We start from the raw sequence: 12928 nt of genomic DNA, 5'->3' as shown, positions 1-12928 counted from the left end.
CGGCCCGGGAGCAGCGGGGGCCCGCGGTTCCGGCCTCCGAGCCGCGGCCCGCGCCCACCCACCTGATGCTCCTTCACCACTTCGCTGAGGCAGGGGTACCGCTCCGAGATCCACCGGTAAAACTTGGGGACTCCCATTTCCGCCGCCAACAGCAGTCCCAGTCGGGGACAACCGAAACCAAACGCCCCGCCGGGGCCTGCGCCGCCGCCTCGGGCCGTCGCTCCGCCGATGACAACACTCCGCCCGCCCGACCACAGAGAGCGTCCGTCGGTGCGGCCTAGAGCGACAGGCTCGGAGGACGCGTCCCGGGGCGGGGCTTAGCGCGTGCACCGCACCGCAGCCGCCGCGGGCTGCCCGGGGCTCCCGGTCGCTTCGAGACCCGAGAGGCTTTGGATGTGCACCTTACATTTAGTTCTCAAAACGCGTTTGCAGAACTGCGGATTTGCAAATGGTACGAAAACTACGGGACAGTGAGAAGGATATTTAATGATTTTTGCCCTGGCTACTGCCTCCTGGGGTTACTGATGTCACTATTTTCAACGTTAGTTTGGAAAGGTCTGATTTATTCGGCTTAATTTGCGATGGTAGGATGTTATGTTCTCTGAGGAATGTAAGTCTACAGTAGGTTCCTTTAAAAGCGTTCTTGCTGGGCGTTGTGTCACACACCTCTTAATCCCAGCACTCACGAGGCTGAGGCAGGAGGATCACCATGGTTTCAAGGCCAGCCTGAACCACACAGCAAGACGCTGTCTCAATGCCCTCCCCCAAATCGTTCTTTACCAGACTGTAGAAAAATAATTTCCTCACTAGCCTCCCTTAACTGTTAACACTAAGCTCCTGACAGGAAATTTTGTATCTATGTGTCTATCTATATACACATATACATATCACATATTGTTATTTTTTGTTTCTTTTTAATTCCTATTTAGGAAATTATATGTTTAGTTTTATATTCATGCTTTTTGGCTTATGTTTTTCCCCATCACAGTCAACCATACACAAAATGCAATTTTCCATTTCCTGGAATGTAATAATTGCATTATTTTGTGGTTATTATTCCTTTATTTTAAATCAAGAAAATTTACACAATTTCAACATTTTTAACAACTTTAAACTCATCGAATTTTTAAATATTGCTGCCTTCTACTACCACTGGATCGTGCATTCTGGTACACCTACAGTTGTGGGAGCATCTTTAAATACTGGAGCTGAGGATGTAGTTCAGTGGTAGAAGGCATGCTTACATGTATGAGGACTTGGGTCCTGGGTTCATCCCCAGAACCACCAGAAAAAAATAATTACAAGGTATTTATTTAGGTTGTTTTGTTTTATTGCGACAGGGTCTCACTGTGTAGTTTAGGCTGGCCTTGAACTCACTGTGTAGCCCAGGCTGGTTTTGAACACAAGGCAGTCTTCCTGCCTCAGCCCCCCAAGTGATGGGATTACAAGTGTGCACCACCATCCCAGCATAGAATTTATGTTAGAAAGTAATAGATACAACACATATTAGTAATAAAAAGTATGTTCATTTGATTACTAGCATATTTTTACATAATTTCATTTCACATATATGGGGTCCAACCAAGATACATTTGACACAGTAAATTTTCATCAGTAGCTTCCTGTATAAGGTAATGCACATGTCCTTCAATAGATAACGGCAGGCCTGTTACTCTATTCCGGGTCTTGATGACACCCTGTAGTCGTTGTTCAATGTCAAGGACGTGAGTCTTGGCCTAAAATGAAAGGGAAAGTCACTCGGGTTAGGCCTCCAATAAATGTGTAGTGTTGGTAATTAGAAATGTCTACCTTTCTTGATATTTAGTAAATATTGGTAAGTCAGTATCCTTTTACAGGGCCAAATACAGAAAAATAAAATAAATCCAATAACCTGATATACTGACTTGGAGGCTTTCGATATAATTCACCATGAACTGACTGGACGTTTCTGGACTATGTGAAATGTCCAGGAACTCTTTCCACACTACAATTCCGGAGGGTAATCATTTAAAACACTTGTTTTGAAGGCTGGGGTGTAATGCAGTGGTAGAGTTTTGTCTAATATGCCTGAGACCCTGAGTACAATACCCCCACCACAGGGAAAACAAAACAAAACAAAACAAAACACCCAAAAATAAAACCTGGCTTGAAAGTATTTAGAATCTAAATGTATGAAGGAACACTAATAATAGCAACCATGCCGATATTTACATTATAAAATACATTCCTAGCGGGGCGTGGTGGCACACACCTGTAATCCCAGCACTTGGGAGGCTGAGGCAGGAGGATTGTTGTGAGTTCGAGACCAGCCTCGGCTACAAAGTGAGCTCAAGCCTAGCCTGAACTGCATAGCCAGACCCTGTCTCGGGAAAAAAAAAAAAAAAAAAAAAGGCAAAATACGTTCCTGGGTGCAAATGGCTATTCTAAGTGCAATACTTAGAACTCTACACACTGGGCAGGGATATATAGCTCAGGGGTGCAGCGCCTGCCTGGTAAACATGAGGTCCTCAGTTTGATTCCCAGTACCATTAAAAAAAAAAAAAAAAAAAAAAAAAAGAGAATTCTACGTATTTATGTTTTAAGAAAAGGCACATCAAAATGCAAAAGTGAGGCCGGGCGTGGCGCACACCTGTAATCCCAGCACTTGGGAGGCTGAGGCAGGAGGACTGCTATGAGTTTGAGGCCAGCCCGGGCTACATAGTGTGTTCAAGGCCCGCCTGCACTACAAGCGAGACCCTGTCTCAAACAAAAAAGAATGCAAAAGTGACAATGATATTACAAAAACAATCCTCAGGTAAGACTATAGTTTAGTGGTAGGGTGTGTATTTTGTATATATAAGACCCTAGGTTTGCTCCCTCCCAAAATTTTAAAATCCCAAATAAACCAATCCCTAACTTATTAAAAATACCTGTGAGTAAACACTGAGGCTTCCACTACTTATTGAAGGATTGAATCACTACATTTTTCGAGGAGGACTGTTGCACACAAATCACTAATTTCAGTGTTCCAACATGGCCATAAGTGCACAGGCAATCTGTGCTCTGTTTTCAGACTATTCTTAACTGTAAGCTGTCTGTGATTAAACAAGTGTGATTATACAAATGCTAGAATTTTTCATAATAACAATTTTAAAAACCTTAGGTTTCAGAGTAATCAATATTTGGTCGCTGACACTGCTTAGAACCAGCTCTTATTTGTAGAAGTAAGGCAGTTAGCCCACTTCAGGCTGCACCTTCCACTCACCTTCTCGTTGACAACCTCCCCAGTCTCGCTCAGCGGTGCTTTGGCGTGTCCTTTTACTGGCTTACTCCACTCCACAAGAGGGTCATGTATAAAAGTCTTTAAGACGCTAAAATGAAAACAAATAGTAATAGCACAATGTTATCTTTGCAAAAAGAAACACTGCTAAGAATCAACACTTAAGAGCAAGTAAAGGATAAAAAGCAGATGAGTGATGAGTAAGACATTACTGTGCTGGTACCTTCACAGTAAGATTATGTAAAATGACTGCTCAGGGGTAAAGAAAGGTAAAATGAAAGGACAGTGTAGTAAAAGGCAAGACGAAAAAGAGGTGGTTTTGGAGAGTAAGAGGAGTTATGTGCACCATCTCTAAGTATATACTGTGAATTGATAAATGAGTATTGAATGAATGGATGTATCCCTCCCCTTGAAATAATACAGGTAAAGGATTTGAAAGGACATTTATACAAAGATAAACAAATGACCAACAAACAGATGAAAAGATGCTCAACATCCCTGCTTATCGGAAAACACAAATTAAAGCCACAGTGAGATACCACTTCACACCCAGCAGAACAGCTAAAAAATAAAAAAGACAAATAAGTGTTGGTAAAAATGTGGAGAAACTGGAACCCAGAGCACTATGGGGAGGGACAATGAAGTATTAGGACTGCTTTGGAAAATAATTTGATAGTTCTTCAAAATGTAAAATTTGTAGCTAATGTGTGATTCAGTAATTCTATTCTTATATATACACAACAAAACTGAAGACATCCGCATAAAGTTTTTGTTGTTTTTGAGACAGGATCTTGCTATGTAGTTCAGGCTGGCCTTGAACTCACTATGTAGCCCAGGTTGGCCCTGAAATCTCTCACTGATCTTCCTGTTTCGGCCTGCTGAATGTTGGGATCACAGGCGTGCACCACTGTGCCTTGCCCGTGTAAAGTTTTGTACAGTGTTCACAGCCACTCTAGTCACAGTAGCCGAAAGGTGGAAACACAAATTTTTTTTAATGACACTTTTTTGTGTGTGTGTGGTACTGGGGATTGAACTCAGGGCCTTGTACATGCTGGGCAAACAAATGTCTTTTAACCAATTAATGAATAAATAAAACATATATATGGGCAACAGGAATTATTTTTGGCAATAAGGAAGAAGAAAGTACTTATACATGAGGAATCTTGAAAACACGCTAAGTGAAAGAAGACAGACACAAAAAGCCACGTATAGCTGGGCAAACTGGCACACGCCTGCAATCCCAACACACAGGGGGTTATGCAGGAGGATCACTGTGAATTCAGCATCAGCCTGAACTACATGTGAGATCCTATGAAAAAACAAACATAAAAAACAGAGCAGCTGAGGCAAGATTGGTCAAAGTCAGAGTGGTGGTCACGGTCCTGGAGGTGGTACGGACGACAAGGACAAGAAAAGCATGAACCTCCTGTACCAACTAGAGTGGGGAAGAAGAAGAACACAAAGGAACCAGACGCTGCCAGCAAACTGCCACTGGTGACATTTCACACTCAGTGCCACTTAAAACTACTCGAGAGAATTAAAGACTATCTTCTTATGGAGAAAAATTCACTAGAAATCAGGGATCAATGAAACCATTAGAAGAAAAGCAAGGGGAGGAAAGGTCCAAGTTGGATGATCTTAAGGGAGACCTCAATGTCAGCAGGAACCTTGGAAGAGATCATCGCTGACAATTATGCCATTTTGTCTATATCTGTGGGCTCAGAACACTATGTCAGCATCGTTTCATTTGTGGACAAGGACCTGCTGGAACCAGCGTGCTTAGTCCTATTCAACTACACGGTGTTCACCGTGGTTGGGGTGCTGATGGGTGACACAGATCCCCTGGTCACAATGAAGAAGGTGGAAGAGGCCGCCCAGGAAACCTATGTCAGCATTGGTGGGATGAACAACCAAATCTAGGTAGTTAAGGAATCTGTGGCTCTTCCTCTCACCCATCGTGAGATGGGTATAAGGCCCAGAAGGGCATCATGCTCTGTGGCCCACCTGGCACAGGTAAAACTTTGTTAGCCAAAGCAGTAGTAAACCAAACTTTGGCCACTTTCTTGAGAGTGGTTGGTTCTGAACTTATTCAGAAGTACCTGGGCAATGTGCCTGCACTGGCATGAAAATTGTTTCAAGTCGCTGAAGAACATTCACTATCGATCTTGTTTATTAGTGAAACTGATACCACTGGGACCAAAATATATAGTTCAAACCTTGGAGGTGAGAGAAATTTAGCAAATGGCATCGGAACTGTTGAACCAACTGGACAGATTTAATTCACAGAGATGTAAAAGTTACCAAGGCCCCAATGGAATAGAAACTGTGGATACAGCACTAATTAGACCAGGGTGCATCCACAGGAAGATCAAGTCTCCCCTGCCTGATGAAGACTAAGAAGCACATCTTCCAGATTCACACAGCAGGATGATGCTGGCCAACGATGTAAGCCTGGATGACCTGATTGTGGCATGGTACCAACATCAAGGCAATCTGTAGACAAACTCATCTGATGGCTTTGATAGAGCGTAAAATCAAAGTAACAAATGAAGGGGCTGGGGATTTAGCTGAGTGGCACAGTGCCTGCCTGGCAAGCGCAAGGTCGTGAGTTCAATTCGCAGTACCGGAAAAAAATAAAAATAAAAACAAAAAAAGGCAACAAATGAAGAATCAAAAAAATCTAAAGACAGTGTTCTATATAAGAAACAGGAAGGAATCCCTGAGGGGTTCTTTATCTAGTGAACCACAGTTGCTTTCAAGAAAGTGGTTGGGACTTTTCCCAAATCCTGAGAAGGATGAGGTCTGAAAAGTGCCCTGAGGGAAACCACATTCCAGTTAATCTTTACTGGTAAGATGATGGAGACCACTACACAGCAGTCCTGAGTAGGACTTAAATTAACCAATGGGGTTTCATGCTTACTTGTGAATCTGTCCAAAGCCTAGGCTCCTTGTCTGGAGATGGGCGGTAGTCTCATGGTAAGTGATCCTCTGTGAGTCACTAATCCCTAATGAGCCTGTAATGGCAGATGAAGCCAGAAAGCCTCAAAGCGTAAGATAAGAACACAGCCAAGGACACCTGGATCAACCTCACCTAGATAAAGGCATCTCACTCCTGGGTGTATTAATTTAATACCTTACTTGGAGAAGTCCTTGAGTGGTTCTGCCCTTCTTGAATACTCCTCTCCCTTCTTCTGCTAACTACATAAATACGGGCCACCCAGAGAAGGTCTTGTCTCAGCTCTAAAAGCGAATTCTGTAAGAGGGCTTTGATTCTCCTGGAGCCCTGAAATCATTCCATTTGCCTCCTTTTATTTAGCCTTTGCTGAACACTCATTTGGGAAAGTAAGACACGGCATGTCCCTTCCAGTATGCCTGGAGGATGCTCACTGGATGGCCTTTGTCTGTGGTCACTGTGCTGCTTGCTGTCTACTTCCCAATAAAATGTGCTCTTTTACACACAAAAAAGAAAAAAAATTAAAAGGCCACATGTTATATATGATTATACTTACATGACATGTCTAAAACTGGGTGTGGGAGCACATGCCTATGATCCCAGCACTTGGGAGGCTGAGGCAGGAGGATCGTTGTGAGTTTGAGACCAGCCTGGGCTACAAAGTGAGCTCAAGGCCAGCCTGAACTGCATAGGGAGTCCCTGTCTCAAAAAGACAAAAAAAAAAAAGAAACTAGGCTATATGAACAGTATGTAATGGTGAAGATTGGACAATTACAGAGAAATAAGAGTGTGGATATTTGACTCCCAGGTAGTCTTTCATATACTCTAATGTATAGGTTTTTGAACAGGGGAAAGCATGATACCTTGAATTTCAGGAATAGGTGCTTTATCTACTGAAGGGAAGTAATGAGGAATTGCGGTGACCAAGCTGTTATAATTTTCAAGAAAAAATAATGATGGACCTGACCTAACCTTATGGCCATATAAATGAAGGCACAGACCATAAGTACAATTTTAAAGGATTGATAGGACTAGCTCTAACTGCATAGTAAAACTGTGCCTCAAAAAGACAAGATTAGAAAAAGGAAAAGAAATGTCCATAATAGGCAAATCCATAGATGTAAAATGTAGATTAGTGGTCGCAAGGAGATGCTGGGGACAGGAAGATGGAAAAGAGGAAGAAATTAGGAGTAAATGCTAATGCTTATGGAATTACTTTTTGTGGTACTGAAAATTCTTAAAATTAGAGATAGTTGCACAATAATATACTAGAAATCACTGAAGCGTATACTTCTAAGGGGGTGAATTTTATGGTAGGTGAATTATTTCTCAAAGCTATTCTTCTTAAAAGTGTACTTTAGCCAAATGTCAAGTGATTATTAAGTAAAGCTTAGGGACCAGTGTTTACACTCAAGGTTACTGCTACATTATTTACGGAGTATGGGTGATTACCTCATTAAAGGCTCTCTCTGATCTCGCATCAGCCTCAGTGTAACTTCACATGCTCTTCGAAAAAGACCTTCTGTTCCCATAGGACCCATTCCATTAACCATGTTATGAGTTAGGCGAAATGGTACAATTTCTGGAACTTCAAAGGTTTCTCCCTTAAAAGCAATGTATTTTATCACAAAGTAACAATGTTAGAATTTTTAAACCTTTACTCAAAGAGTTTAGAACTTCACAGCTAAACAATTTTAGCAAAGAGCAAAAATGGCTTCAAACTATTTGTTTGTAACTATATTAGAGGCTTATAACATGGAAGTCATCTGACTCTGCTTTTGGGGAACTGAAACCAAATTTGATCTTGGACAAGATCTAGAAGACTAACAGATTCACCTTTCACTGATTTAGTATAGTGAATCCTATTAGAGAAAAGTTTTTATGCATTCAATATTCTCATTAACTTCCTGTTTTTCTTGAAATAATATACAAACAAAATTTCTCTTATTTTTCTTCTTTAAAGCTTTCACTTTAAGCTGTGTGTGCTGGTGCATGCCTGTAATCCCAGCACTGAGGCAGGAGGCTGAGGCAGGAGGGTTGCTTCTAATTTGAGGCCAGCCTGGGCTACAAAGTAAGTTCAAACCCAGTGTGAATTGCACAGCGAATCCCTGTCTCAAAAAAACTAAAAAAAAAAAAAAAAAAAAAAAAAGCTTTAAAACAGGAGCGGATTTAGATAACAATATGCAATGTATTAATTATTGTTACTCTCCTACTAGCCAGTTTTGAAACTTGTTTATTTTCTTAAAAAAATTAATACAAATTGTTCTATATCTTATAAAAGGTGCAACTGTTAAAAGAAAAAAACAAAAAAACAAATCAGGGAGGGAAAAGAAACAGCTGGTTCTCAGATACATCCCTCAGGCAAGATGTGAAATGTTATTCAAGTCCAGTTCTGCTGTGAATTTTCTGCTATTCTCTAATTTGCCTTTTCCAGGGTTCTTTTATCCTTCCAGTGAGTTACCTTAAAGTCCTCTTTTGCATGATTTAATTAATCAATTAATTTTCTGGTATCGGAAATCAAACTCAGGACCTTGCGCTTGCCAGGCAGGCGCTTGTGCCGCTGAGCTATATCCCTGGCCTGCATGATTTAATTTATACCACTGATTTATCTCTGATTTATTTTTTTTATTTTTTATTTTTTTGTCTTTTTGAGACAGGGTCTTGCTATATAGCTCGGGCTGGCCTTGAGCTCACTTTGTAGCCCAGGCTGGTCTTGAACTTTTAATGATCCTCCTGCCTCAGCCTCCCAAGTGCTGGGATTACAGGCGTGCACCACCATGCCCACTTATCTCTGACTGATTCTCAATTGAGTGCATGACCTTTCTCAGTCTCCTGGAATAGCGCAAGACAACTCAAAGAAGATTGCAAATGAAGAAATAGCAGACTAACTTACCAGTCTGTAAGTTCTTTCTTTTTTTTCTTGAGACAGCATCTCGCTATGTAGTTCAGGCTGGCCTTGAACCCACTGTGTAGCCCAGGCTGGCCTTGAACTTGTGGCAATCCACCTGGTTCAGCCTCCCAAGTGCTGGGATTATAGGCATGTACCACAATGTTCAGGCCTTCAGGATTTTAACCTTAGAAAATTGTAGGGAACCTCAGAGATGAGCCTAACTGCTTTAATTTCTTCCCAAAACCTTACCTTGGACCTACTGAATCTGAAGGACTATTTTTTAGATACCTGCTTTTATAATTTGTGTTTTGGTTTTGCTTTTTTTGGGCAGTACTGGGGATTGAATCTACAGCATGGTGCATGCTAGGTAGGTGCTCTACCACTAAACTTCATCCCAGCCCCATATATTTTTATTTTATTTTGTTCATTTATTTGTTTATTTATTTATTTATTTTCTTTTTTCTTTTTTTTTTTTGAGACAGGGTTTTGCTATACAGAGTTTTGCTATGTAGTTCAGGCTGGCTTTGAACTCACTCTGTAGCCCAAGCTGTCCTCAAACTTGTGGTAATCTTGCTGCCTCAGCCTCTCTAGTGCTGGGATTACAAGCGTGTGCTACCACACTGGGCTCCAGTAGATCTTTAAAACTGGATAATTCTGATGAGGTGCCAGATTTGGAAACTACAGTATTAAATTTTCTCTATAAAATTAAGTCTCAGTAAATGAACTGATCTGCCCATGTTCACATACCTAGTAATTGAGTCAGAATATGCTTTTGGAATGCAAGTTCAGTGCTACTTTACTGTATTACTCTTCTAAGTTCTCTCCATCCTAAACTGCTCTGCTATAGATTCACTGATGAAAACTAGACAAGAAACTCAGTGTGACACAGCTATGAGTGTAAGTTACCCATATGTATGTCTCGAAAGGGAAATTGCTGAGGAAAGGAAATTGGAGAAAATGTATAATTAATTGCACTAAGTCACATTACATACCTTATTAAAAAGACAGTTGAAATCCACATGTACACATTCACCAGTCAAAGAATCAAAAAGAATGTTTTCACCATGACGGTCTCCGAGCCCCAGGATATAGCCAACCATTGACATTACAGCAGTAGAACGGCAGTATGCTGATCTGCTACTGTACCTAAAGGCAATACAATGGCCCATCAAATATCTTTAAATGAGGCAACAAAAAAATTATAAACATTCAACCATCACATTTTTGGTAACTTACCATGATGTAGGATCAGGGAATGTTCTCAGAAACCACTCATGAAAAACAGGAGGATGCCTGGGAAGGAGAAGTTCTTGGTATACTTTGAATTTTTCAGATACAGATGCTGTCTTTGGCAACATACACTGGCGAAGTTCCTTTCCTGTCATATACACTCCTACAGGGCAGAGTGATTTCCATTAATCATACAGCCAAATGCAAAAGGGGCAAAAGTATTTTCATTAAACTAGGACAGTGTGTGATAAATTATTACTCAAAAGAAAGAATAAATGAAAAATTTTCAATCATGCATATATAGACTTAACTACGTGATATTACAGTGAAATAAGTCATGCTATTTTCCCTTTAATACTTACAAAAAATAGAACCTCTTACTGATGAAAATTACTCTTAACAAAACCCAATGTTGTGTGACCACTTAACTCCAGAATATAAGACTCAGAAAAATTCCAGTGCAAATTTATTCCTGGAATTGTGAAAATGCTGCAATACTTAGTGAAAGTATATGTAATGATTTCTCTGTTTTTGGGGTTTTTTTTTTCTGGTACTGGGAATCGAACTCACAACCTTGGGCTTGCCAGGCAGGCGCTGTGCCTCTGAGCTAAATCCCCAGCCCATGATTTCTCTGTTAACCCGGATGTAGTATACATTCTAACCAAACCATTACTCAGGAACCAACATTGGTGCTCTGAAATAATTTACTTCATCAGATAAGCTAGCCTATAAAATTCATAGTACAGTTCATTCTTAAGCTAAGCATTAGAATCCAAATCTAGTCTAGTTTTATGTCAAGCTTCATGATTTAAGGGTTTCAGCCTCAAGTATTGCACAGTTTGCTTGTGTTTATGATATGATAGCAAATCTACTTAATATCAAGGCCAAGTACGATGATGCATGCCTGCAATCTCAGCACTCAAGAGGCTGAGGCAGGAACAGCACCGAGTTCAAGGACAACCTGGGCTCCACAGCAAGTTCAAGGCCAGTCTAGACTACATAGTGAGACTCTCAAAAAGCAAACGAATCTGGTATCAACAACTAAAACTTACATAACATTTCATCTTCATGAATAAAACAGTCAACAGCGAATTCTTTGAAATTTAACTTAAATGCATTTAAGTTTCAACTCTGCAATATGTTAAACATATGAACTTAGATGTTAGTTCTCTGATATGGTCTACACAATAGTCAATTAGCCTTTAAAATAATGTATATAATATACTTAGCATAATGCCCATAATCTAGTAATTTATCAGGATCATTTACTGCTATAGATTGAACTGTGTACCTCAAGAAAGCTGTTAAAGAATGTGACTTTATTTGGAAATAGGAAAAAGAAGGGGTTACTTTTCAGTTTGTGTGTTTGGAGATAGGATTTTACTTTATAATTCAGGCTGGCTTTGAAGTCACTATGTAGCCCAAGCTGGTCTTGAACCTGTAGTGATCCTCTTGCCTCAGCCTCCTCAGTACTATGATTACAAGTGTGCTCCGGCAGGTCTGGCTTTATTTTTTAATTTTTATTTTTGTTAGTAGACGTCAGCAGTGTGTAGTGATTACATTCATTGTGAGAAGTTAGTGCACATACGTAACACATCTTACTTTTTTTGCACCCTATCTCCTGCTCCTATCTGGAAATAGGGTCTTTGCAGATGTAATCAGGTTAAGATGAGGTCATTTACATTGGTCCATAATTCAGTAAGCCAATGACTACCATCCTTATAAGACAAGGATAATCCATCCAAGTTTGTATTACTTTTGTGTGCCGCTTTAGGAAACTGATCTATTTATTTTCTGCTTGACTCTGATAATTTGATGTATTTACTTTTGATGTATTACATCACATGCATTTCAAAAATATTTTGAAGTAATTCTAGACTTAGAAAAAGTGGCACAGGCTGGGCATGGTGGTGCACACCTGTAATCCCAGCACTCAGGAGGCTGGGGCAGGAGGATCGTTGCAAGTTAAAGAGACCAGCCTGGGCTACACAGTAAGCTCAAGGCCAGCCTGAACTGCATGGCGAGACCCTGTCTCAAAAAAAGGCAAAAAAAAAAAAAAAAGAAAAAGTGACATAAATGATAAGAGAGTTCCTATATATTCCTTATGCAGCTTTCCTTAGTGTTTGTATCTTTTCAAACAGTGGTATAACAGGAAATTCTTATTGTCACTGTATTATTAACTAACTTCAAGTCTTATTCTGATTTCACTGATTGTCCCATTAGTACCCTTTCTTTCTGGGTCAGGATCCAATGCAAGATTCCATATTATATTTAGCTGTTTTGTCTACTTAACAGCATCAAATTTGAGAAATACCTGTCTTTAAGAGTGTTGACTGGGGCTGGAGATTTAGCTCAGTGGCACAGCGCCTGCCTGGCAAGCGCAAGGTCATGAGTTTGATTCCCGGTACCAGAGAAAAACCAAAATAAATAAATAAATAAATAAAAAATAAAAAAAATTAAGAGTGTTGACCACTTACAGTTTTGTTCTTCTGCTATATAATTAGTATGTTTTTCCTTCACAATTAATACGTATCTATCTTATAAGGAAGCACTTTGAGACTGAAAATAACTTTTCATTCTACTTTACCCTACTAAT

The 12928-nt window shown here is 40.2% G+C and overlaps 2 protein-coding genes and 1 pseudogene across 5 annotated transcripts in view; 1 reads left to right on the top strand and 2 right to left on the bottom strand.

Moving 5' to 3' along the window:
- Positions 1-280, bottom strand: part of Xrn1 (5'-3' exoribonuclease 1) — a 120357-nt gene extending 120077 nt beyond the window's left edge. For 2 of the 3 annotated variants that reach the window (XM_013506250.1, XM_013506251.1), the window contains exon 1: positions 63-279. In XM_013506250.1, coding sequence (XP_013361704.1) covers positions 63-137 — 75 coding nt within the window. In that variant the 5' untranslated portion in view covers positions 138-279. Of the gene's footprint in view, positions 1-62 lie in introns of all 3 variants that reach the window. The other variant, XM_005407742.2, reaches the window with a different exon arrangement.
- A 1226-nt stretch (positions 281-1506) lies between these two features.
- Atr (ATR serine/threonine kinase) overlaps positions 1507-12928 on the bottom strand; it is a 103278-nt gene continuing 91856 nt past the window's right edge. For both annotated transcript variants that reach the window (XM_005407741.2, XM_013506249.1), the window contains 5 exons: positions 10339-10495; positions 10095-10248; positions 7665-7816; positions 3245-3350; positions 1507-1736 (listed from right to left, as the gene is read on the bottom strand). In XM_005407741.2, coding sequence (XP_005407798.1) covers positions 1563-1736; positions 3245-3350; positions 7665-7816; positions 10095-10248; positions 10339-10495 — 743 coding nt within the window. In that variant the 3' untranslated portion in view covers positions 1507-1562. The remainder of the gene's footprint in view (positions 1737-3244; positions 3351-7664; positions 7817-10094; positions 10249-10338; positions 10496-12928) is intronic.
- Positions 3745-6095, top strand: LOC102026775 (annotated as a pseudogene).

Source organism: Chinchilla lanigera, unplaced genomic scaffold (genome assembly GCF_000276665.1).
Source record: "Chinchilla lanigera isolate Chin_1 unplaced genomic scaffold, ChiLan1.0 scaffold00107, whole genome shotgun sequence".
In the NCBI taxonomy this organism is placed as follows: Eukaryota; Metazoa; Chordata; class Mammalia; order Rodentia; family Chinchillidae; genus Chinchilla; species Chinchilla lanigera.
The sequence above is the reverse complement of the archived record's forward strand: the minus strand, read 5'-3'. Positions and strand labels throughout refer to the sequence as shown.